Here is a 27,563-nt window from a genome sequence, read left to right on the forward strand (position 1 = left end):
CCTTTCGGAGGTGTTCGCCTCCTGCATACTGAATTCTCCCGCCTTCCTAGATGCAGATCTGCTTCAAGGGTGGGACAGGCTTTGTCCTCAAGTGGGGGACAAGTACATTTGCAAATCAAGGGCGGTGAAGCCTTTGAGATTCACTGCATCAATTGCTATCTCACTAGCCATCAGGAAGAGAGAAGGTGTGCCCTCTTTCCGATCCAAGCCTTTGTCTGCGTCCTGGGGAAGTGCTAGCACATCTCACCAGGATTTTAGACTCTTGTCTTGGCGGCAAACAGCTCAGGTAAGCTAGCCAAAGTACTGGAGCACTAAATCGTAGGTGGGCACATATTCGGGGTGGAACCTATGTGCATGCCAGCTCACCCTTGACACGCTGATCATGTTGGGGGTGAAAAAGCACGGTATTTGACACCAAACACGACACAATTTGGTCATTCTATAGAGCTGGCTATCTCAAGGGTTCTCGGTAGCCAGCCCATGTTACACTATGGACCGCCAGTCACTTACAGTAAAACCTTGCATTAAGAGGTTACTGTACAGATATATGTAAACATCTATATTAAACCTTTAATATAATGTACTCTACCTCCTGGGCTAAGGAGGTAGAGTGGCTTACTTACATTAAGGCTGTGGTGTGGCTCTGCAGCACATTGTGTGTGCAGAATCACTCTCGAGTAGACAGGCTATTCGTGCAGGGCTGCAATGGCAGACCTCTAGAAATACTTTTACTTGGGTCAAAAAGGGTGGCACAACATAGCGCTGTAGCCCTGATGACCCATTTACCACCCTTGCCCTGGGTACTTATAAGGGCGCAAAGTACCTTCCAAATTGGATGTACCAATTCCTATTACTTTTAGGGCAAAGAGCCTGGGATCTGGTTAGCAGGTTGCCTGTGCGCTATCAGAGTCAAAACACAGAATATAGCAGTTCTAATGACGGCAAACAGTGGGGGGGGGGGGGCAATCTGCAAACATACCCAGTTTCAAACAGGTGGGGATCATTCTGGCTTTGAGAAACTTAGGAAAGCACAGAGTGGACCCAGTGTCAGGCGCAGACATCACAGGGACAATCCTCAGGGCAGGGTCTGGAATTTTTGGGTGTTGTTCCTGCACCTCCTACGTTGAACTGGACCAGAGCTGAAAAGCCCTTCGACTTGTTGGACTTTTCTTGTGGAACTTACCTGAATAAGTCCGGGATTGTGACGAATGATTGGTTAAGCGACTTCTAGAGTGGTCCCGGAATCTCCCTCACGAAGGAGACCTACAGCAGTGTGGAGTCGCATGACAAGCGGCAGAAGCTTCATGGATCACTCGTGGATGGCCTTCAGATTCATGGTCCTGCAATCCACATAGACCTTGGAGGCATTGTCCCTTTCCAGGCATGAGAGAGACACACCAAGCGGGATTGGTTAGCCCACAAGGTTTGAAACCGATAGTCAGAAAAGGGCACACTAGTTCAAATTGGACAAAACGGTCAAGAAAATGTGAGTCGATAAAAGACCAAGGGGATGTCGCCTTGATCCACACTGATGGCAGGGAAAAGGAGGAACGGAGGTCAGCGTGCGCTGGGGCGACGTCTAACTAGACACAGTACAACTCATTTCAAGGACAGACTACGCCAAGAAAACCACACAGAGCTGTACGACGCCACCTACTGGTGTGCAAGGGGACTGCTAAAAAAATGTCTGGATCCAGTCTGACACCTGGGGAATATTCTACTGTAAGGAATCTGCAGCTAGAAGTCTTGGTCAGGTAATGTTTGCAGTAAAGTCTGCAAGGTTAGCAACTGAATGAAGCATTCTTATATAAGGTACTGAATGAAGTTTCCTTTTGTGAAAACAATTACTGAGTCTTAGCTGCAAATTTAATGCGAAAACCAGAACTGTTAACACATTGTTAAGAAAGCTAGGTTATTGCCAATTAAGGGTATGGAGGCTGCTCAGCTCAACCTCAGGAATGTTAACACTTTTCCAAATTACACAATTCAATATGTGAAAAGTAACAGTGAATAGACTCTGAAGGGTAAAGTACTTACAGAGCGCGAATAGACACCAACAAGCCAAGAATGCCATGTTGGGAAGTTGTTTTTTGTTTTATTTTTTATTTGCAATTGTTATTTTTTTTATGCTTAAGAATTGTTTTCATGCCTTTACTCTAGAGGCAGTGGTGAAAAGCAGGTGATAAAGTAACAGATGTCACTAATGGAGACACGTCTTAGAAAAAATATCATTTTGAGTACATAAAATAATGGGTCCAATTCACAGAATCCTCCAGCAATTAACCTTTAAATTTTTGTAGTGGTAATGTTATGAGTCCAACTTGGGAGTGTGCAGAACCCTTTTAGAGGGTCAGAAATAAAAAAAGCTAGCTAGGTTTTCTTATTTCTTCTACAGAGAGAAGTTTCTGTGCGGTTATGTGACAACAGAATCAAATATTACCATATTTGGGCTTAACTAAAAATAGATCAGACTATTTGCAGTCAGTAAAGCTGTGTCATATTATTCAAGGTTTTCCTCTGCAGAGCCTTAGACATTTGTTTTTAAACAGCGGCTATGCCGTTCATGGCTGACCATTCACACTTGCTTTCATACCTGTGTGGATTCGAACATGTCGCTGGAGCGCGCCTGGGTCTGCAAACTGCCTCTGACAGTGAACACACACGTAGGGCTTCTCCCCGCTGTGGATACGGAGGTGCCTCTTCAGGTTGCCTTGAAAGTACACGACACAGAGTCAGTCGAGCCAGGAGATGCAATTCTATAACCCACTTCTAATGCCCCTTCTACAAACAAAAAGAAGTATTTGTTATGGAAACAAGGAAGGTATAAAAGTGGACTATAAATACGTGTAAGCGGCAATGTTGCAACACAAAGGTTCCAGAGCACAAAAACTTGCATCTAAAGAAAAAAGTACCCCCACTAAACACCCCTCCTATTCCACTGCAGATGAGAGTGATCCTTTCAGACTGTCGGACTCTTCATGTTGATCCACATTCACGCGGACAGATTAAATTCTCTCTCCCTACAGGTGTTTCTAGTTTACTAACTCTGTTTCGAAGCATAAAGGTGACCAGAAGAGTATGAGTAGGGCAGCTGCACTAGAAGGATATGCAATTGGGTAGGACCAGAAGAGAATGCACTGGGGGATGGCCAGAAGAGTATGCACAGAGTGGCGGGTTCAGAAGTGTAGTCAAGAGGGTAGGACAGAAGAGTATGCAAGAGGGGAGAATAAATCAGCAGAAGGCAGAAAAGCGCTGAGGAGAACAGCACGGAGTGGAACCAGGGAGAAAATTACAAAACACCAGGAAAGAATGAGACTAAAAGTGAAAAAGAGGAAGGGAAACAAGAAACAAAAGTATAAGAAAAGAGGTACCTGAAAGAGAGGAAATGGGGGAAGAAAGAGGGAAGGAGCTAAATGAACAAAAGAATGTAATAAACAGGAAAGACAGAACTAAGGAGATAGAAGGGGGATATAAGAGGGAGGGCTAAGTCGTCCTTATCATAAACATAAACAGATTAAGGACAATGGTCACACTTGGTGTCAGAGGGGCATCTTCACCACGGACATGATCATAGCAGTGATGAGTTGCTGTATAAGGTTAAAGGGAAAAGCCTCGGAGACGAGATAGATTGCTCTCTACGGAGACTTGTGTTAAGTTTGTAACAGTAATTTCTAAAAACAAATGATGTAATCAACAAATAAGGACTGCACATGACTACAACCACAGCTTTACTGGGTAATCTGGTGCAATTAGTTATAGGCCGGGATAGTCGTTCAGGAGAACTGACAATGGATAGAGAAAAACAACAGGGTTCGTTATGATGTTAAATCTTTTGCCATTAATATCAAGGCTCTATTTGTCGATTTTGAGTGATGTGACATTGTCATGGCAGGACTGAACAGAGTGACATAAAAAATACTGACATCAACGCCTGCCTCTTGATATCTAATGTGGTCTTCATTTCCACATCTTACATAGAGCCCTATTGATTATTGAAGGTGAAAATGATACCACAATACCAGTGTTCAGACGTTTGACAATGATCAGGAGTGGTACAAGTTTTGAGAATCCAGGTACTAGATGTGCTTTATCCTCTTCCTGAATCTCTTTCCCAGTGAGTCCTTCTGGGTGTAAATCTTTGTTGTAGTGAAAGGAACCCATTCCATGGCCACTCCATTGTGTTCTTTTTGAGCTTACTTGTTCCTGTTAGGGGAATACCCTCACTGACCTATAGCCTAATTTTAGACGAACACCAAAATTCCACAAATTCACATTCCTTAATGTGAGGAAAGAAGAGTAAGCATACCTTCAGACATAGCCTAAAGGCACGCTCCTGATATTCCAATGTTGTGCCAAACAATGAGGAACTCTAGTTTTACAGCACACACTACAGCCTTAAATTATTATATTATAAAACTTGCATACCTGAGGTGGTGAACTGTTTCCCACATTCCCTGCATTTGAGAGGCCCGTCTGCAATATGAATCTTCAAATGTGCTTTTAGATTCCCTATCTGCAGCAACACAAAAATATGAAACAGATGAGATTGGCTTAACATTCTGTTGGAGATCAAATCAAATATGCAGAAATAATTAATGAAACCACTCCTCAAGTGCATTGCATATAGCTCTCCCAATAATCATCATTTCATACAGAAGGCTTTGGCTGGTCTCAAGAAATTTCCCCATCGAAAGCAGAGAACTTTCCCATGAATGGAATTTCCCATTAAAATTAAGATATTTTACTAATTGTCACAATATCCCTTAAATTGCATTATTTGTTTGACGACTTGGAATGTTACAGCCATTTGGTTGGGAAACAGTCAGGCTACCTTAAAAATGCACACTCAAATATACAAGCTTTACGGATCCCGGCAGCAATACGATTTCAAAGCTAAACCGTAAAGTAGGAAAGGTCTGTTGTAAATGCGTGAATCTGCATAATTATGAACTATCCACAAAATGTGCTGATTTTACCAAAGCAGAACATTTCTTGCATACATTGATAAAAAAATAATTACATTATATGATGTATAGCTCTTCTGAAATGGTTGACAATTGAATTTCACAGACTGCTACCACACATAACTGAATGGTTAATTCTTGTACATATGAAAACCTTTTTTCTACGCAATTCACTTTATATATTCACTTATGGTTCCATGTCTCACTTGGGGATTCACTGCACAAAGTATACTGCTTTTTGAATTTATACTTCTATTGTGTATATATAAACAACTATCAGATCTAGCTGTGTAGAGAACTCATTTTGTCCACTTGATTTATCCTTGTCCCTTACAAATGTATCGCCATTGTGCATGTATCGCATTTGAAATACTAGTTATCATTTTCGCGAGAACCGCTGTCTCCCAATAAAAAAAGTGAGAGGCACGAACGCAGATTTATTATGTTCAGGTCTGAAATGCTCAAAGGTAGCAAAAACCACATATTTGGCCGCACTGTGACTATCTTGAATGGTTTGAACTGCAGAGGCCCCATGTTCTTGTGAGACTTTCTGCAGGATGTAGCTGGCAAGGTCGCAGTGGGCGTTCATATATCGGCCAAATAAACAAGCCACATTGATTGTCCACAGTGCTAGACTAGCCGAGAACAACATTCTTTTCCTGAACACCTTAATCATCTTGGACTCCCTGTCGAGAATGAATTGAGTTTCACCTTGCTGGCGGCAGCCTCGACCACCAACATTTCTGAAGAAGGGTGCCGTGTAAGGATATCTGGGTCACTAGGTGCCGGTCTGTGGCATTAGGCCACCCATTCATTTACCAGTAGGTACGAGCAGGGCTTGGATAAGTGCCCATTAAGGTGTCATTTAGGGCTTCACTGAATATAAGCAAGGACTCAGGCAAGGCTGGCCTAGGTTCCAAAACTTCAGTAAGGGTATTTGTCTTGGCTTCAACTGAAGGCAGGTGTAGGTCCAGGACCTCATGTGTGTGTCAAATAACAACAGTAAAGGAATCACTCTCTGCCGTTGAGAGCCCAAGAGACAGATTAAACCCTTTATAAGGGGACTTATCCAGCACACTGACCTCCTGTAAATCCATGTAAAATGTGTAATCATACTGGTGGGGTGAGAGGGTGATGTTGCAGCATCGCTGATGGCCAGGGAACTCTAGCCGCATCTGGATCAGCTCCTAAACTAGAGATTGGGAGTAAGATCGACTGGCACCTTTAAGCCCATGTGACTGATCTTTAGATAGAAAGTGGAAGGACAGAGTCTAAACCTTTTTCAGCTTCTTACGCCTGTACTTTGATTTAGCAGAGGATTTCGACCGCAAAGTTGACTTTTTGCGGGAGCAGCATCGGAAGTGGATCTGCATCCTTGACTTCTTCCAGTGTAGCGGGCGTACAGCTTTGTGGTACCAGACCACCTTCGGGTGCATGAGGGAGCCATTGTCGCATTACTTGGAGTTGTGTCCTGAACCCAAGCACCAAAGGCTTGCCTCATATGGATCTGTGAAATATGTTTTCTCAGCATGGGTTAAAGCCTGTAGTTTTAGAAGCGAACATCGTTCCATTGCACACTGGATTTCGTTTTGGGAGTCGTCAAAATGTCAGTGCACAGGAGTGGTGCTTATATGTGGCTCCACTCAGTCACTTCTGGAATAGACCGAAACCTACGCAGAGCTGTACGGTGCCACCAAATGGCATGCAGAAGCACTTTCATGAAAAGTTTCCAGATCAAGTCTGGTGCTTGGGGAATATTCTAAAGGTTGGGATTCAGCAGTTAGACGTGTCCATCAGAAAATTCCATACTACTCTCCTGTTCATTTAATGTTGCAACTGTGGAGAATGCACTGTTCTCCTACCACCCACCCAACCAGTTACCCTTGCTTTCTCGGTGGGTCCTTCAATACTCCCTCTTCTTTCCTCCCTTATCCCCCACCCCCTTTCTTGACCCCTGTTTTATTGGCTTTTAACTCTGCTGGAGCTCATTAGTGCATTTTTCTTTTTTTTAATGTTGACTTAATGGAGGGAAATTACTCTGGACTCCCAAGCCCCTTGCGTTCTTCCAGGGGCATTCCTCCATACTACTACTCTTGGTCTACCCTCCTACCCATTCACCCCCTTCCCTTGATTGCCTTGTTTTCATGATCTTCCACTGGGACTATTGTTTTCCCCTTTATTCGAAGTCTTGCCTTTCTCTATGTATTCCTAGCTCTTGCCCCCTCCATTCTGTCAACATTTTATTGACTGTTCTGTATCCTCTTTCTGCTTCTGTTCTTTCCTCCAGGTCCTGCTAGAATCATGGTTTATTGTACAAAGATGCTCAACCTTTGATACCCTGAATTACATTTTTTTGCAGTACCTAATTCCTAATATATTTTCTTAACGTACCTGAGATTCAGTGAAGGGCAGCTACCTTTTTTGTTCATAAATGAGAGAATTTGGATATAGATATATTGGTGTAAACGCCTCATTTATTCCAAAAAGCGGAACTGGCACTCACGTAGGTTTGTAGATCTGGCTTTATTAAGAGTGAAATGAATATATATAGCCATTTTGAGGACTCACCTGAACTCAATAGATGTATGGCAAGAGAGAGAGATAAAAACATATCTTTCTCAAACTAGATTATTTCCTAAATTATTGGCCTGGGGATAATAGACCATTCAACTCTTAGGATGGAATTCCATGGTAGAGGACAGAGCTGTCTTCTGGGAAACTAATGCTTGGAAAGTGAAGAACAAAACCATTGAGAGGCAGCCTGCAGCATTTCAAAGAGAAATATTTGGGAGAGAATGTGGGGCCCATACAGTCTGCAATAACCCTCAGGAGGTTTACAAAACTGTGATAAGTACTCAGGAGAAGACCAAGTTACAACAAGCACCCTCTTGGAAGTCCAATGTCAAGGAACAAAATTGTTTTGTTTCCTAATACAATAGTAATATCATAGTTCTTTTTCACCAGTTTCAACAATCAGTTCATAAGTAATAGGGAAGCTTCAAAGCATGGATCCAAAACCGTACGTAGTTCTTCAAAGATCTTTATTTCAAACACATTAAAAGTTTTCCAGCTTTGCACTGTCGACACGTGTTTCGCCCTCTGGGGGCTTTTTCAAGGCAATCTCGATATGGATGGGCAGGTCTTGTTTTCGAAAAGTTCTTGTCAAATGGGCGAAGCAGGTATGATGTGACAATATTAACAATCCTATTAGTTAAGATGCTGACGGTTACGCTGATATAGATGTAGATTCCAATTTGATAATCAAAAGGGTCGCGTAAGTCACTTAGTGGAGATCAGTTCTTTTGTTCATGTAGTTTGGAGTCCCGTAGACCTTGATAAGTCTTGTTCGTCGTGCGTGTATGGCACGGATCTCCACTGCTGGGCGCTACATCAGTGGAGATCCGTGCCATACACGCACGACGAACAAGACTTATCAAGGTCTACGGGACTCCAAACTACATGAACAAAAGAACTGATCTCCACTAAGTGACTTACGCGACCCTTTTGATTATCAAATTGGAATCTACATCTATATCAGCGTAACCGTCAGCATCTTAACTAATAGGATTGTTAATATTGTCACATCATACCTGCTTCGCCCATTTGACAAGAACTTTTCGAAAACAAGACCTGCCCATCCATATCGAGATTGCCTTGAAAAAGCCCCCAGAGGGCGAAACACGTGTCGGCAGTGCAAAGCTGGAAAACTTTTAATGTGTTTGAAATAAAGATCTTTGAAGAACTACGTACGGTTTTGGATCCATGCTTTGAAGCTTCCCTATTACTTATGAACTGATTGTTGAAACTGGTGAAAAAGAACTATGATATTACTATTGTATTAGGAAACAAAAAAATGTTGTTCCTTGACATTGGACTTCCAAGAGGGTGCTTGTTGTAACTTGGTCTTCTCCTGAGTATTGATACGGGCATTAAGTTGCTTTGTGCAACACCCCGGGTGGTGGGTGTCTTACCAGGTTCTCAGTGCACCTCTTCTCTTGATACTTCACACACGACCTGCCCAGAGGAAATAGTCACAAACAGAAGGTGCGGACGTTTTCTCTCATTGAGAAACGCTACCACCAACATTGCTGCATAAAACTGTGATAAGTGGCCAAGCTAGACCCAATATAGTGGGAATAAAGGGAAAATACGCAGAGAAGTTGAAGAATTCTCACTAGAGCTGGAGAAACAATATCTAGCAAGTGGCGACTGCTAGGTGAATGTCCAATCGAAACAAACTAGAATATGCCTTACTGACCGCTAATGAGGCTAAATACCAATATATAGGTATGGCAAATGTAGAAACGCTGAAAAAGTTGACAAATGCATTTTTTTACAGTACCCACTGAAAGGCACAGCTGGGCTAAAGACAGAACAAAAGAAAGTCTGGCATCTTCACTTGTAAGAGATATTACCGGCAACAAACCAGGTTCTGAACCTGCACAATCTCCAGCATAGAGGTACTTCGTAGAAGGGCGTCTGGTGGCGATGAGGACATCTGCCATTTAAGATGGCAAGCCATACTCCGTCAACTGCTTCCATTCAATCTCAATACGTGCAGGTGTAAGATGCGAACATTCAGATTGAGAACCTACCCTCCTATTAAAACAGGTCTCTTGAAGTGGTAGCCTGAGTTCCTGGTACCGCACACACCTTGCCCAACCTGGTGCAATTAGGATGAATTGGGGCCGGCTGTTATCTTCTTCAGATGCTGAGGCAGAAGAGAAAGCAATGCGAAGCTGTAAAGAAGTCCCACTGCCCGTTCCAATCAAACTGCGTCTCCTAAAGACTGCTCTCGTGAAAACTCAAACATGCAAAACTTCGTGCTCTGTGGCAGAAAAAAGGATCTAGTCAGATCTCTTCCCCACTGGCACCACCTCAAATGTAGCTGGCACTTGTGATGTTCAGAAGGTTTGCTTAGCTTGTCCGCTCTGGCATTTGGAGACCCTGCCAGGTGGTTAGTAAACAGGAAGATGTTCTATTGTTACAGCAACATTCAAAGGCAGAGCCTCCTAGCACAAGGCCCACGACTCCACTCTACTATGTTTGTTGCAGTGCCACAAGGAGGGAGTGTTGTCCTCAAGAACCTGTACCAGCCTCCCTCCCCTTGATGGATGGCAGCACAGCCTACATGGCTAAATGGATGGCAGTAGCTGCAGTACAAGTTCCAAGATATGCCTGAGGCTCTATCTTTTTTCAGGATGAGTAGGTAGCGTGAATAGCAACCTCTGCCTTTCTCTCAATACAATACACGTACAATGGCACCCTTGGAGAGCAAGAGCTCAACCTCCTGGAGCAGGATGGACAGATTCTGCTCCAAAATTTCTTCAGGTGCTGGAGGAACATTAGGTGGGGAGGGGGATGAAAGGTAGGGCACAGTCCTTTTTAACAATCTGCAAGACCCATCTGTCAGATGTGATGGATCACCAACCAGAGAGGAACCGCTGAATCCTGCTCCAAAGTGATTGTGTATGAACCGCTGAGGACAAACTAAAGCAGCTTGCGGGCCATTGGCAGAAGAACACATTTTCTTGCCAAAAACATCAATTGCTTTGGATTCTAACAGGGGGATTGGTCAGAAATTAATTGGGATTCACCTACCTGGTCAAAACCTATTCAATAAGATTTTCCGGACTAGGGTTCTTTGTGAGAAAATCTGGATCACCAGGTGCAGACCCATGTCATACGAATTCCTGCAGGCCAGGTTTAAAGCAGGTAACCTTCAAGGCATCAGTGAGGGCATCACTGAATGAAGACAAGGGCTCTGATGTCACTGCCCCAAGCTGTGGAATATCTGTTAAAACATTTATTTAAGTCTCAATGGAGAGCAGCTGTAACCCACCTACTCTCCAAACCACTCCTAGCAAATGAGGAACTTTCTTTCATTGGTGGCCCAAGTAGCAAGTCCAGCTGTTTCGGGGGAGTGGTCTATCCCACTGGTGTTTTGTAAATCAAGATAGAAGGCATCATCACTACAATGAGGGAAGAGCGAGGCACCCCCCTCACAATCTGTATCAGTCTTGTGAGGTGATCCTGTTCTGGTACAGGATGAGTCAGAACCACAAATAAAATGGAGCCTCTGCTGATAGATGTGTCACGTCAGAGACACCAGATTAGAGTCAGGCTGCATGTCAACCAGTTGCAGCTTTGTGAATTTGTAGTGCATCATCGGTTGGCCTTGGGTAAGGGTCGGACATTGGTGTCAACATCAGGTCATCAATCAGTGCCATCAGAGTGGTTATGAACACTGGGGAAGCAAGGACCAGTGTGGATCTTGGGGCTGGAGTGGAAGTCTGGACAGACCCAGTACGGGTCACTAACAGCTCCCACAGGGACCAATGGCACTGGGGGAAGGACTGCTGTTGGTAACACAATGGCAGGCTTAAAAGGTTCTTTGGGGCCCGTACTTGCGCCAGAGGGAGACTGAATCGTACTAAAGATTTGTAGCATGGCCACCTTGACGACCCAGGAATTCAGGGAACAGATGAGGTATCTGTACCTTAGTCAGCAACCTCTACGGAGTGTAACTCAATTGGTGATGATCTCATGCCTTCTCTTGCTACACTTTTTGACAGGGTTGCAAAGCAGAATGCTATGGGACCACACATATTAAAAACCTTGTAATCCACACCACTACAGTAAACGGAGTGTGGAAGAAAGCCACAGAAAAGTGAGGTGGGAGGGCAGACTGACCCTCCCGTAGGTAAACAGCAGTAATGGGAAGTGGGGAGGCTGCAAATATTTGCTAGCTGAGACATGATTGGGATCTCTGCCTTGGGGGGCATTTAGGGGCAATCATTCTGTCAACAAACTCACAGCAGAGTTCAGTATGGCGGTGTGTTACTCTTACAACGCATCTATTACAACGTAATGCTGTTACAACGCAGCTATTACATCGCAAATACCATTACAATGCATGCCATTACAACGCATGGCATTACATAGCAGATGCTATTACAACGCATACCATTACATCGTAAGTATTGGTAAGTATTTAATTTTTTTTTATTTTATGTAATATTTTATAATTGATTGAATTATTATTAATTACAAAAAAATATTTATTTCGTTTTTAAATATTATAAATTAAATATATTAATTTAAGTAATTTTTTAAATAAGTATGAGTATAGGAGTATATGTTTTGGGGTACTGATGTATATGTTTTGGGGTGTTTGGGTATTTTTAGGTTTTAGGGCACTGTTTGGGTTTTGGGGTACAGGGGTGTTTTTAGGTTTTAGGGCACGGTGTGGGTTTTGGGGTACAGGGGTGTTTTTAGGTTTTAGGGCAGGGTTTGGGTTTTGGGGTACAGGGGTGTTTTTAGGTTTTAGGGTAGGGTTTGGGTTTTGGGGTACAGGGGTGTTTTTAGGTTTTAGGGCAGGGTTTGGGTTTTGGGGTACAGGGGTGTTTTTAGGTTTTAGGGCAGGGTTTGGGTTTTGGGGTACAGGGGTGTTTTTAGGTTTTAGGGCAGGGTTTGGGTTTTGGGGTACAGGGGTCTTTTTAGGTTTTAGGGCAGGGTTTGGGTTTTGGGGTACAGGGGTGTTTTTAGGTTTTAGGGCAGGGTTTGGGTTTTGGGGTACAGGGGTGTTTTTAGGTTTTAGGGCAGGGTTTGGGTTTTGGGGTACAGGGGTGTTTTTAGGTTTTAGGGCAGGGTTTGGGTTTTGGGGTACAGGGGTGTTTTTAGGTTTTAGGGCAGGGTTTGGGGTTTGGGGTACAGGGGTGTTTTTAGGTTTTAGGGCAGGGTTTGGGTTTTGGGGTACAGGGGTGTTTTTAGGTTTTAGGGCAGGGTTTGGGTTTTGGGGTACAGGGGTGTTTTTAGGTTTTAGGGTAGGGTTTGTGTTTAGGGATAATTAAATTATATTTACCATTTTAAAATTAATTAAAATATATTTAATAAATTAAATTAATTATTTTACACTAATTACATTTTTAAATTAAATTAATTAAATTAAATAAATAATTATTATTAATTCAATTTAATTTCATTATAAAAAATATGTACTTTAAACTAATTACTTTTTTTATTAAATTAAATTAATTACTATTTTTAATAAAATTACATTTATTAAATAGATATTATTTATTAAATAGATATTATTTAATTACATTAATTTAATGACAATTTTAAAATGTCTTTTAATTAAATTATTTTAAATAAATTAATTACAATAAACTAAATAACATTTTTTTTAAAAGGTATACTTACCTATACTTACGATGTAATGCCATGCGTTGTAATAGTATTTGCGATGTAATGCCATGCATTGTAATGACATCCGTTGTAATGGATCCCGCGTTGTAAATTCTGCGTTGTAACGGAACGCGTTGTAATACAACGCGTTGTACTGACACCAATCCCAGTATGGCAGGTGCGGTCATCCTCTAATACATATCCTTTCAACATGCGATCATGAGTTCATATCAAAGAGGTCTGTCAGATTTCGGATGTTGCCCCACTGGAATGAAGGGTGATATCAGAAGCACTGCTAAGACAGAATTGCTAACATATAAAAATGTACTTTATAACACCCAGGGGGTCTGAGCATTCTAAGATCTAAATGGGCTGCTGACCTGTGGGAAGCGGAAGATAACAAATGGAAAAAGACATTGCAACAAGGTTCTGGTACCTATCTTAGAGAAGTGGTTGAACTGCAAGTACCCCCTAGTTACACAGGGAGCCTACCAAACTGTACAAATTCTCTGGTTACCAGATGTCCACCATCTTATGTTTCTCTGTCAAAAAACAAATCCTTTATCAATGTTTACACCACACAACACTCACACTAGCACTGCATGTGGTCATTCCATGCATGTACCCATGACCACTCAATTCTTCAAAACCACTGCACCCAGTCCAACATTATAAACAACCACTGCAGCACAAAGTGTTAACCCTGCAACATGCACTTGTTGCCGAATCGTAAAGCAGTACACAGGGCAAGCACTTATGTTTTAAGAATGCATCAATAAACACAGTGTTGTGAGATACAGGGAATGACCCTTAAGCTGAATGGTCAAGTTCTCCAGCTGTAAACAGCACATATTCACACTATAATCACATACTACCAAATATCAAATAAAATGTTTACAGCACCTACACTATAATGAAATACTTATCATCTAACTCAGAATCGCCACTCTACAAAAAATACGAAACTAACAAAATAATGAGCCACCGTAGTAACCCCATCAATTCAGATATGGAAAATATATTGTCTGTACCAGCCTTCTTTAGGACACTTCCCTCTGGAAATCGCTGCCTAACCACGAAAGGCTTTAGAAGGTGTTCTTCAAATTTAGGTCATCCTTAAAAAAACACCTTTTCACACAGGTACTCCAGAAACAGCATAGCTTCCTCTATCCTGGTCTACCGGTCAGACACCCAATATCAGCCTGACCTTACTATTCAGCTCCAGACAACTGCACACCAAAGGCTTTGGCATCTTCAAGAATTCATAAGTGTGACTATTAAATTAGTTTTTAGCATACGGCCTAATGTAACCTGCGACTCCATAGGGCTACTTCAAGATCACTCATTTGCTCATCCTCCTCGGGTATTCTGCAGCCACCATTTGGGTGGTTTGTAGAGCTTAATAAAAATCCACACTCTTTAGACCTTTGAGCCTTTGTTGTTAAATCAGCAGTCAAGATTACTTTCAACTGTAAACAAGAGAAAAAAGTGCCCTGTCAGGATGACAAACAGATTTTATTTTGGAGCGACAAGAATTTGATTAGGAAAAAAAGGCTAATAATCAACAAGACAGTTTAAGAAATACTTCGACATATTCAATAACTGAAGGCAAAGGAGTAACGTTGCGCACAAAGCAGTTTTGTAACCCTTACGTGAACCTGGATTAGGTTAGAATCTGAGTGAATCCCATAAAGTATGATTTTACAAAGCTCTTGTCCTACATCAGGTATTTGTGAGGATATAAAAAGGAAAACAAAATAGACAAAAAGTATTTTGTGGAAAGAATGCCTTATCAAAATCTAAAATTACCTCGGAAATTGGCCACTTCCCCCTTTTCATTTTTGGTTATCTTTAAAAGAACTATTTCAACAATCTTTTTAACCAATGCCATTTCAAATTTTCACGCCATGTTATTGTAATTATAGAGATTGATGATATCCCACTCAGCCTCCTTCAGGACTTGACACCATAACCTCCGAGTCTCTAAAAGGCGGAAATTAAAAGGATTGTGGTATCCTACCATTCTTTAATTTCCTGTGGGTTAGTTGAATACAATTAAAGTTTTTAACTAAAATATCAAAAAGGAAATGTTAAGTATAGGTGGTACTCTATTTTCTTATATAACGCACACACAAAAAAATCATGGATCCTGCATGGAGGTTCCATGATGGAGACCTTTTGGTAACAAGAAAACTAGAGATGTGCCTAATTTCCGTGTTAATTACCACTCTCTCTCCTAATGGTCTATCACTCAGCTCCAGAGATGTTAATTACAGCAGAAAGTTAGCAGAATGTGTGGTACCCGATTACTGCATATTTTTCTCACTCCACTCCATTTTCATACATTCATTTTCAGTATATTCTAAATGAGTTCATGCAGCACCAAAACGAATTTTATTTCTGGGTTCATAAAAATAACCTAAATATACAGGTTTAACGCATGCATTTGAATTATTTCCCTTCAGTAATTTTCTATGAACTTTAAAACGACTCCAGTATATATTAAGGCATTGAAATACAGGTGTCTGACATTTCAACAAGAACAGGAGACTTCTGAATTTTGAAGACACTAACCAGAGAAGTTTCTCTGTTTCTCACGGCCTACTTAACAGAGCACGTGTCATAATCAACAAGGGATCCAATCAACGATCAATGTGTGTGTATTTGCATTACAAAACAAATATAAACATATCATAGGAGTGGGCAACAAGAAAAACAAGAGAAATTTCAAATGTAAAAATGTGCTTCCTTTTATCTTCTTCCCTCTGCCCCGACCCCCTACCTTGGAGTGGAAGTAGGGCTGCGCCATAAGCGAACAACAAAGACTAAGCACAAGGTCCAAAGCTGTTGTTTTAGGAGCACTGTTAACACCTTAGCTGCTATGGAACGTCCAGCTCCAGTGCTTGACGTTCCATTGCGCAGGTGCGGTTCGAACGTTCAACGGCCGACGGCAGCACTATGGAGGTAGTGGTGCCGTCGGCCGCTGAACGGGCGCAGCACTTAAGGTGTTAAGGGCCAGGCTATGTAATTACCTTAGTAGTAATTGCAATAAGGTAATTACATTATCTGGGCCACAAAGAGCGCTACCAAAAGCAACTTCCCAGCAAGTAAAGCTATGTGCAACCCCTTTCTGCACAGTCCTCCTGGCGCTCTAGCAGGAAGGCAGGCTCCCCACAGAGGCTTCCCTGGAGAGGGATTTGTGTTCAAGCACTGTTTGGGTCGATCATGAAGGTGCTTACATTGCCTAGCTCTGCACAGCGTTGGACTCTATTTCTCATTCCTCACATTTCTTTATCAAGGATTGTGCTGCGGGGTACTCCATCTGCATTCTGACATTTTTAATAAAAGGCAAGCAGATGTGAAAACAGGCAGAATTTCCCAGGGATTTGCATTAGCCTATCACAAAATATATATTTTTTTTTATCTGCACAAAATTTCACACCACTACATATGAAAATGCACAGGCTGATGAGTATACTATTCGATAGTCCAATCTCTCACCTGATTGAATTTTTTATCACAATGTGGGCATTTGTGTTCTTTGTCCGTGTCATGGGTCTCCAGGTGGCGCATCTTTGAAGTGGGGTCAGAAAAGGAGCGTCCACAGTAGTCACACTGGTAAGGCTTTTCACCGCTATGCACCAGTTGGTGTCTTTTGAGGTTTCCTGAAGTAGTAAAGAGTTTGTCACAGTCCTCACAGCGGTATTTTGCTTCCCCCGTGTGTCGTTTCTTGTGGAGATTCAAAAGACTAACTAGACGGTAGCTTTTTCCGCATTCTTCACAACTGTAAGGCTTCAAGGGACTGGAAAAGAAGATATTCAGTATCATCAGTATTTCACCCCTCATCACTTACAGTTATACTAAGTAATGTTGTAAAATATGGTTGCTACAAAAGGCACTGATGTGTTGTTCCCAGGTGGATAACACTGTGCATTTCGCAGGACAGTTGTATAGTTGGTCTCAGGTAAGCTGTGCTCCACCTTCTCCTCGCAGACAAATATTTTTTTCCTGGGTCTAGCTATTAAAATGAGCAGTGCAATAATTACCCCCTTTCTCAAGCTGACCACACCACAAAATTGTGCATCTCTCAAATAAACAATGCTCACTTATATTGGGCATGATTTAGGTTTGTCTGTCTAAAATGATTGATAAATCAGAACTGTCCTCATCCTGAAGTTCCTACTTCATGGTTTGTTTTAAGTATGACAAGTGACCAGTAATAGATCTGATAATATCTATCAACCAAACCAGTCTTAGATTGTCAATACATTATTGCTCAGATTACCAGTGCACTGTACCCATCACCTTTGTACGGAAGCTGTGACAGACTACCAGCACCATGTATTTAGGTCTCCCAGTACCTGTGTGTTTTTTCATGAGCTTTGCATGCAGCTGGGTCAGAGAAGGCTTTGTGGCACTCTCGACATGAGAACGGTTTTTCTCCCGTGTGAATTCGGGTGTGTCTTTTATAGTTTCCTGTGTGTGTGAATTCTTTGCCGCACTCCTAGAAAAAAAGACACATTATTAATTAAGTTTATAAGCAGTTTTATCATCCTCGAGAGCCCAGAATAATGAAAGTAACTTTATAAATATTAACAGCATCTCTGCAAACAACTGAGAATTGTACTGCTGGGATACGCCCATGCCGCAATTCCTCACTGCCTTGTTACGATTGCCCTTGACGCATACCTTTACATATATTATACTTAAGCAGATGAGTATTCAGTCTCTTTACATAAAAGTATTTCAATTATTTTTACTAAATCAAGTAAGAACTTAAACACTGTGAAGATCACCCATACCTAGAAAGTTGCTTAAGATTACAAGAAACATTTGAAAATTCTAGCGAGGACACCATCAGTGAATGGTAAATTATGGTGCCTGGATCCACCCACTTTTATTCCTGGAAGACAGCTACCTGCAAACAACCACTTTTGGATTCAAACTATTGTACACACTGAATGTTATTACAGCAGAGTCTGCTGCCTTTTTGACCAGGTGAACTGGATATTCCTCTGGAGAACAAAACATTAAGTATTTAGATTAGCTGAATATTCTAGTTCCCCTTTCTCCCCGCTCTCCTGATCCCTCTATCATTTCATCTGTTCCTACCTTAGTACTTTGAGACACTTTATTGAGGTGCAAACAACAGAACATAGCAAGACCGTCCATCCTCAGCAGAACATCCATTGGCTACTAGCAGGCACTTAGGAGCAGACCATTCACTGACAGAAACTCCCTTTATGCCAAAGAGCAGCCCGATAGATATGACATACTTCTATCCTCATACAGCAAGCCTGCTGACAAAGACAGCAACCTAATTTAATACAGAGAGCCTTTCTGTACAAACATTCCTACATTTTGCGAAAGTGTCATCTAGTACAGTTCTGAGAGCTCTCCAATATTTTTAGTGCCTGTGGCGTTAGGGACTTCTTGAATCACTTAACTGTGGAATGTTTTCTCACTTTATATTCTGTATTTTGCCTTTTCTGGTATTAGAGGTCATCTTAGTACAGTGCCATTTTTCTTGCCCATCATAGTGACTATTGGGAAACTGATTCAATATATATGAAGATTCAAATTATAGGAACACTTTATCCACATGATCTACAGTATTTTAATAGGTTTGCTGCTCAGACATTTACCTTGACCGCTCCTTAACCATTTTTATGATGAGTACCTTTAAATGGCAGGAACTGAAGAACAAGTTACTTACCGTCGGGAACACACTATCTGGTAGAGATAATATCTAGCTTCAGATTCAATGCCTTTGAATTTCCCAGGCTTCAGACTGGATCCAGAAACTTTTGCGCAACCAGTACCCCTGCGCGCCGTCAAGTGGCTCCGCTTTGTTCCTCGCATCATCATCGCTGGATGGATTGTCGCAGTCACCTATATAGGTGCCACCCAGGCGCGCGGATGTCAGTTACTTTTCATGATTTCTAAGCCAGAAGTGCAAAGCAATGAAGGGAACTGGCTAATGTGTGCCCAAACCAGGGCCCTGAACAGGGAGCAACCCTAGCCCAAAAATATGTCTGCAGCAGGAAGGCAAGGTTGGGTCTGTAAGGAATCTGCAGCTAGATATTTTCTCTACCAGATAATGCGTTACCGAAGGTAGGTAACTTGTTCATCTGATAGAGACTTCTAGCTGCAGATTCCCTACCTTTGAATGATACCCATGCCATGGCATCCAGGCGGTGGGCTGCGGACAAATTGACTAAACTAAGAAGTCCTGCAGGACCGAATGGGCAAAATGTCTGTCCCTCAGGAACTGACTGTCTAGACAGCAGTGCTTGCAAACGTGCGCATGGATGTCCAGGTTGCTGCCTGGCAGATATTTAGGACTGGAACACCACAAGCCAATGCCATGGTGGTCTCTTTTTCCCTGGTGGAATGGGCCTGTAAGCTCTCAGGAGGGTGCTTTTTAGCCAGGGCGTAGCAGATCTTAACCACATCGCTGCTGCTGCGATTTTTGCGCTGTGCGGCTTTTTTTAAAAAGCCGCGTTACATGACGAGCTCAGCTCGTCATCAGCACACGCCACCCGTGGCTGATGACGAGCTCAGCTCGTCATCAGCAGCGAAGGGGTTAATAAAGAGAACTACCCCGCGCAAAATGGTGTGTTTCTGAACTGCCCAACCTCTTTTAGGTTCTACTTAGCCCATAAAGAGTTGGTTGTCCACCTGAACCTTTTGTGCGCTCAAGGTAGACGAACAAACTCTTTTTGGGTCCAGACTATGGAGTTGTTCCTCCTCTCTTTAGAGGGGTGTGGAGGAGCATAACAGGTGGTCATGATAAGATTGTCCCAAATAAAATGGGGACACCACCTTAGGCAGGAAAGAAGTCCGGGTGCACCACCTTATCGCGGAATATGATAACATAGGGAGGCTTGGATGATGAAGCCTGAAGCTCACTCAACCTCGTGGCAGATTTTATTGCCACTAGAAAGGATGTCTTGATGGTAAGCAGCTAGAGGGGACAATTGTGAAGTGGCTCAAAGGGAGCACCGAGAGAAGTGAGAACCAGGTTCAGATGCCCCTGAGGCATTATGAATGGGGGAAAACATTGGTACAAGTCCTTTCAGGAACCTATTTACAATAGGGAACTTAAATCAAAAGGGTTGGTCACACAGCTGTAGGAAAGCAGATGGAGCAGAAAGATAACCCTTTGGAGTGCCCAGAGCAGAGCCTTGCTGGGCAAGGGAAACAATAAAAAGAAAAATATCAGAAAGAGGGTCAATAGACTTTTCTGTATAATATTTTTCAAATTCTTGCCAACAGCAGGCATATACCGTTTTGGTGGAGAGACAACTGGCCCCCAAGATAACTTCGCAGACTTTCTGGAGGAAGGTCAAAAGCTCCCAATTGTCGCCACTCAATCTACACGCAAAGAGGCGGAGAGGTGACAGGTTAGGCTGGAGGAACCTCCACTGCTGCTGCGACTGAAGATCCTGCCAAAGGAACAACCTGATCGGAGGATCGATGCTTCTTTTCAGAACCTTGGGATACCAAACTCTCCGTGCCCAGTTTGGAGCCACAAGGAAGACTTGGGTCCGGTCGTTCCTGATTTTCTTCAGAACTCTGGGCAGAAATGGTATAGGCGGAAAGGCATATAAGAAGACATGAGCTCCGAATGTTTTTGCATTCGGCTATTGCAAAATAAAAAATAAAGAAAAAGCGTCATCGAGCGATAGCCGCCTTGTCAACTCCAACGTGCAGAACTACTGACATTGCACGCTCTCTATGGAGGCAAACAGATCTAACCAAGGCTCTCCCAATTGCTGAACGAGACCTTGCTCCACCTCCGAGTAGACATTCCATTCGTGACTCGCTAGGCATCGAGGGACGAGTTCTTCGTCCCTGGCGTTCAGAGAACCGCTAAGTGTTGAACCACCAGGGTTATGCCCTACTGTTCCAGCCATGTTCAGAAACCCAGGGTCCCTTGACAAAGTGTCCAGGACCCCACCTGCCCTACTTGTTGCAGTACCACATGGCTGTGGTGTTGTCTGTGATCACTTACACCAACTTCCCCTTGACCGAGGGAGAAATGCTTTCAACACCAGTCAGATAGCTCAGAGCTCTAACAGGTTGATGTGGAGTCCGAATTCCGCAAAAGACCAGAGTCCTCTGATATTCACCTCTCCCAGGAGGCTTCCCCATTGGAGGAATGACATCTGTCACTACTGTGAGATCTGGTTGGGGAAGGGAGAGGGGTTTGTTAACCAACACTGCAGGTCCTTCACATTTCCCTCCGAGATCTGGACCATGTCTGAGAGATTCCATGGATGCTGCGCCCACTGGAACTTCAAGTCCCACTGCAAGTCCTGCATGCGCCATCTACCATGATTTGCCAACAGAATGCAGGAGGCCATGAGGATCAGCAGCCTGAGTCATTCGCACCGAAATCCAGGATAAAGGATGAAACATCGTATGATAACCAGAATATCCAGGGCTCGCTGCTCGGGACGTTAAGCGCAAAACTGCATTGTGTTCAGAACAGCTCAGAGTAAAGGTAGCATCTGAGAAGGAGTCAGGTGTGACTTTGGCACATTTATAGTGAACCCCAGTGAAGCCCACCGTAGTCTGGAGGTAGGAGACGACAGTCTGGGGCGAAGCTCCCTTCAACAGCAGGTCGTCAAAGTAGCGGGAAGACTTAAACCCCCAACCTGCGTAGATGAGCTGCTACCACTGCCCCATCACCTTGGTGAACACCCGAGGGGCACTGGTAAGGCCAAAGGGAAACATGGTGAACTAAAAGTGCTTGCGGTCTACCTTGAACCGCAGGGAATGCCTGTGGGCAAGCAGGAAGGGGATGTAAAAATGCACATCCTCCAAGTCCAACGCTACCAACCAGTCTCCTTGGTCTAAGGCAGACAAGACCTGAGCCAAGTGAGCATCTTGAATTTCTCCTTTTTGAGGAAGAGATTGATGGTTCGGTAGTCTAGAATAGGTCGAAGACCTTTGTTTTTTTGGGGTATCAGAAATTAACAAGAACAACCACCACTGCCTACTTCTGATATTGGAACACTTTCTATAGCCTCATGGACAGGAGAGCGGTAACTTCTTCTGGAAGCAAGATAAGATGTTACTCTGCCAGCTGTTCTTGAGATAGCAGTAAGGTTGGGGGGAAAGATTGGAAAGAGACTGAGTAACCACTTCGAATGATCTGCAAGACACATTTGTTTAATGTTTTGGACTGCCAGTGGTGGAGATGATGTTAAAGTCTCCCTCCAACTCGGCATCCATTATCTTGCAGAACCCATTTAGGAAGGCTTTGAGGCCGCAGCTGCTGAGAAGTTTGTGGTGGATGACTTCTGGCTACCATTCCCACAGGAACAGAATGCACCGCATCCACATCTATGCACAACTTAGGAAGCTTGCGCAGGACAGACCGGGCCCAATGTTAAACTTTTCATTATAGCGTGTCGTCACTAATTGCAGTTGCCGTTAGAACTGTGGATCAGAGGAGTTAGAGAATGGAATATGCTACTTACCAGTATGCATCTGACATTCATATCTGTGCATAGATCGCCGACTAGTGTTGGGTCCGGATCATTGCACATTGTTGTCCTGGAAGAGTCTTCGAAGTATCACGAGATAGGTGGCTCCTCCCTTGGACTACAGTGCGCATGGGCATCCTCCCAATGCTCAGATTGTTTTTCACCATTGTGGCAGAGATGGAGTATAGTACAGTAAGGGATGTCCATGCAAAGAGTGAATGCTACAGCAGCGACAGGCACCGGGGAGGCGGGTGGGCTATATGAATGTCAGCAGCCCTACATGCCAAGAACAGATGCATACTGGTAAGTAGCATATTCCGTTCGAGGCATGTGGGATGCTGAATTCATATCTGTGCATAGAATGTATAGCAGTATCTCCCCTAGCTGTGGCTGCCTGTGCCAGCTGCAGCAGTCTGAAAGAGTGTTTTGAGAACAGCCTGTCCTACAGCAGCTTGCTGTTTGGAATGTACATCTACACAGTAGTGTTTGGTAAATGTATGTATGGTTGTCCATGTGGCTGCTTTACAAATTTCGTGCAAAGGAATGTTTCCCAGAAAAGCCATGGATGCCCCTAGTTTGCATGTAGAATGCGTCCTAGGGGGAACTGTTAAGGTGCGTTTTGCCTTTAAGTAACATATCAGAATGCACTTAACGATCCATCTGGCTATCCCTGATTTAGAAATGGGGTTGCCTTTGTGTTGTGTTGATAAAGCAACAAACAACTGTTTTGTTTTTCGAAATGCCTTAGTTCTATCTATGTAATATAGTAGAGCTCTCTTGACGTCTAAAGTATGCAAGGCCTTTTCAGCAACCGTCTGTGGGTTCTGAAAGAACACCGGCAGTTCTATTGTTTGATTTATATGGAACTGGGATACCACTTTTGGCATGAATTTTGGGTTGGTTCTGAGAACTACTCTATTTGCATGTACTTGAATGAATGGATCCTGAATAGTTAGGGCTTGCAGCTCACTAACTCTTCTAAGTGAAGTAATGGCAACAAGGAAAGCCACTTTCCAAGTAAGAAATTGTAGTTCACACGAGTGTAGTGGTTCAAAAGGTGGTCCCATAAGTCTGGTTAAAACAATGTACAAATTCCAGACTGGTGAAGGTGGGTGCCCCAGGGGGAATTACTCCTTCTTTCAGCCCAGCCGCTTTTAAGCAACATCACTCGGCGGTGGGCGCCATCTTGAGTGAGGAAGGTGAGGTCAGCGCTCTAGTCGCGCCGTCCTCCCGCCCTCCCATTGTATTTAGGTGTGCCCTTCCCAGCGCTCCCTGCCTTACAGATGCTCTCCCTGGTGAGGGGAACTGGGGCTGCGAGCTGCTGAGGAGCTAAGACAAGACAATCGCGGTCTGAGGCGCATTGATTTTAGCCTTTCCTGCATGACATTTGGAGCGTTTTTGACCTATTTTAAAACCGCCGTATTTTAACTTTGGGGGCTGTTAGATTAAGGGGAATTGAGAATACAGGCACTCTGACACTCCTTACACTTTCTCTTCCTCTTCTTTCAGCCCAGCCGCTTTTAAGCAACATCACTCGGCGGTGGGCGCCATCTTGAGTGAGGAAGGTGAGGTCAGCGCTCTAGTCGCGCCGTCCTCCCGCCCTCCCATTGTATTTAGGTGTGCCCTTCCCAGCGCTCCTTGCCTTACAGATGCTCTCCCTGGTGAGGGGAACTGGGGCTGCGAGCTGCTGAGGAGCTAAGACAATCGCGATCTGAGGCGCATTGATTTTAGCCTTTCCTGCATGACATTTGGAGCGTTTTTATACCTATTTAAAAAACCGCCGTATTTTAACTTTGGGGGCTGTTAGATTAAGGGGAATTGAGAATACAGGCACTCTGACACTCCTTACACTTTCTCTTCCTCTTCTTTCAGCCCAGCCGCTTTTAAGCAACATCACTCGGCGGTGGGCGCCCTCTTGAGTGAGGAAGGTGAGGTCAGCGCTCTAGTCGCGCCGTCCTCCCACCCTCCCTCCTTCCTATATAATGTGTCATCCACCTAGACGGCGCAGCGGGCGCGCCGGTTGCGCGCCGAAGCCGCGCCTAAGCCAAGCCCGTCTGCGCCCGTCCGCGCCAGGATCGCGCCAGGCGCGGGGCATGCTGCCCTAAACCTCCCAGTTCTCAGGTATGACTCCAACGCGCTGCTTTCTATGCGCCCGACAATAGCTAGCCTCTATTGTAATGCTCACCCCCCCACAGACCGCCTCTGGGGCCCTTTTTCCTGCCGCTCATGCGGATGGTCATCCTTGGGATCGGCCAGCCCTATTCCTCCCCCTCCCCTTCATAAGTTGGTCTCCTTTAACTGCGGTCTCATTAATGCCAGATCTCTAGCTTGTCATGGACAAGACATCCATGACCTAATTCTGTCCCACGATCTTGACGCCTTATTCATCACTGAATCCTGGCTACACGATGCTTCTAACCCCGACCTGGCAACCGCCCTCCCTCCTGATTTTACCATCCTCAGGCGGGATAGGCCCAGCGGTCGGGGTGGCGGGCTGGCCATCATCGTTAAGAAACTCTTCAGGTGCCACACATTCGATTTGGCCTCTCTCAAGGACTGTGAGAGCATTGGCTTTGTGATCCACATTAACCCCTCCTCCTCCCTATCAGGAGGACTTGTCTATCGTCCCCCTGGTAATGCTACACCATTCTTGGACTCCCTCGACGAGACTTTGGGATCACTCATGACCCACTATCCCACTTTCACCCTTCTCGGGGATTTCAATCTTCATTTGGAATCCTGCACAGACCCCTACACTTTCAACTTCCTACACTCACTTGAGATCTTTGGCCTTTCCCAATCGGTCTCCCATCCTACTCACCGGGCCGGGCACACACTGGACGGCATTTGCACAAACCTGGCTTCCCTAGATGTCTCTCCCCCATTACCGCAAATATGGACAGACCACTGTTTTATTCCCTTCTCCATTAAGACTAAACCCTCTTTGTTACCGCACATCAAATCCCCTCCCACCCCCTTTCCCATCAATTGGAAGAAAGTAGCCGAGCGCATTAAGCTGAACCCCCAGCTCTCTGTCCCCCCCCCCTCCCATTGTGGGAGAGGCATCACAAGACTCCATAAACTTCCATTTGTGGATTGACGGAGTGGTCTCCGCCAACTCCAACCCCACCAACCAAAAATCAGGTCAAGGCAAAAGGAAGCCCAATGCTCCCTGGTACACTCAGGCCCTCACCGATTGTCACCTAAAGTGTAGGGTCCTGGAAAGAGAGTGGAGGAAAACTTACGATCCCATATCCAGATCCATATACATCTTTCAGAGGAAACAATACCGCTCTAACATAAAAAAAGCAAAAAAGGTATTCTTCACTTCAGCTATAGACGCAGCCAAACAGAAACAGCAAACTATCTTTAATATAGTAAAGTCCTTTACCCACCCAAAGGCACTGGCACTCGAAATCCCCCCCATCACAAACCCTCTGCGACCAAATAGCAGATTTCTTCATTGAAAAAATCAATAACATTCATAAGGATTTCCCCCCGCCACCAACTTTCACACAAGATGCCCACACAACTATCCCCTCTTTGAATAACATTACTGCAGTCTCCCTGGCACAAACACAAAAGGCCATTTTGACCTGTAGATCAGGAGCCCCTACGGATTCCTGTCCCCCGATCATTCTACACCATCTTATCGAGGTCGTCAACCCATCAATCAATGCCATTGTTAATGAATCCCTCAACTCCGGCATTGTCCCCGCTGAATGGAAGAAGGCCATAGTTAAGCCCCTCATGAAGAAACAAAATAAATCCCCAACTGATTTATCCAACATGCGCCCAATCTCCCTTCTCCCAGTATTAGGCAAAATCACCGAGCAGTTAGTTCACGAGGAACTAAAAATCTTTGTGGAAAATAAACGCATCTTGCACCCACAGCAATCCGGCTTTCGCCCGGGCCACTCCACAGAAACTGCACTGATCGAATTGTCGGACACCATTAAGTTCTTGCAGGATGAGGCCAGACAGGCTGTCCTCATCCTGCTCGACTTAACCGCGGCCTTCGACACCATCTCACATGCCATTCTCATTAACAGAATGCGTGAGATTGGTGTCGCGGGTTCCGCCCTAGCCTGGATAACATCATTCCTATCCAATCGATCGCAAACTGTCTCCTTAGGCCCCTTTCTTTCCGGCGAAAGACCCACCATCTCAGGTGTGCCCCAGGGATCCATACTGAGCCCTCTCTTTTTTAATATATATATGGCTCCCCTTCTCACGTTGATTGAATCCCACGGAATCCTCGTGACTTCTTACGCTGACGACACCCAGCTTGTCGTCACCATTGACAAAAGACACCCTGACGCTGCCCTTAGATTTCAAAACTGCCTTTCCCAAGTTTCTTCCTGGCTTAACCTGAATCATCTTAAATGTAACAGTGCCAAAACCGAAATAATACCCCTAGGCAAAGGCACCCTCTTCTCCCCTAAAGACTGGTGGCCTCATAACTCCGAAGCACCCCCGAGCGCGGTCTCCTCAGCCCGCAATCTTGGAGTCCAATTTAACTCGCCCCTCAGCTTCGACGAGCATGTGCGCATTACTGCGGGGTGCTGTTTTAGCCTGATCAGGCAGCTAAAGAAATTTTTTGACTTTCTGCCCATCTCAGCCAGGAAATCAGTCGCGGTGGCTCTTATTCTCTCCCGGCTGGATTATTGTAATGGCCTCCTAGCAGGCATAAAGAAATCTTCCCTTAAGAAATTGCAAAGTGTTCAACACGCAGCGGCCAGGCTTGTTTTGAAACTCCCCCGCAGGTCCTCGGCCTCTGCAGCCCTTAACACTCTCCATTGGCTGCCCCTCCATAAGAGAATTCTTTTTAAGCTTCTTGTCACGGTCTTCAAAGCCACCAGGAATACTGGCCCATCTTACCTGACTAAGCGCTTTTTGCGTTACATTCCAA

General features: G+C 44.2%; 1 protein-coding gene across 2 annotated transcripts in view; it reads right to left on the reverse strand.

Moving 5' to 3' along the window:
• Nucleotides 1-27,563, reverse strand: part of ZBTB17 (zinc finger and BTB domain containing 17) — a 330,328-nt gene that overhangs the window by 108,156 nt on the left and 194,609 nt on the right. For both annotated transcript variants that reach the window (XM_086921685.1, XM_086921684.1), the window contains exons 7-10: nucleotides 17,516-17,658; nucleotides 16,656-16,956; nucleotides 4,426-4,513; nucleotides 2,594-2,710 (exon numbers count right to left, since the gene is read on the reverse strand). In XM_086921685.1, the coding sequence (XP_086777811.1) occupies nucleotides 2,594-2,710; nucleotides 4,426-4,513; nucleotides 16,656-16,956; nucleotides 17,516-17,658 (649 nt within the window). The remainder of the gene's footprint in view (nucleotides 1-2,593; nucleotides 2,711-4,425; nucleotides 4,514-16,655; nucleotides 16,957-17,515; nucleotides 17,659-27,563) is intronic.

This window comes from Lissotriton vulgaris, chromosome 5 (assembly GCF_964263255.1).
Source record: "Lissotriton vulgaris chromosome 5, aLisVul1.2, whole genome shotgun sequence".
NCBI classification, from domain to species: Eukaryota; Metazoa; Chordata; class Amphibia; order Caudata; family Salamandridae; genus Lissotriton; species Lissotriton vulgaris.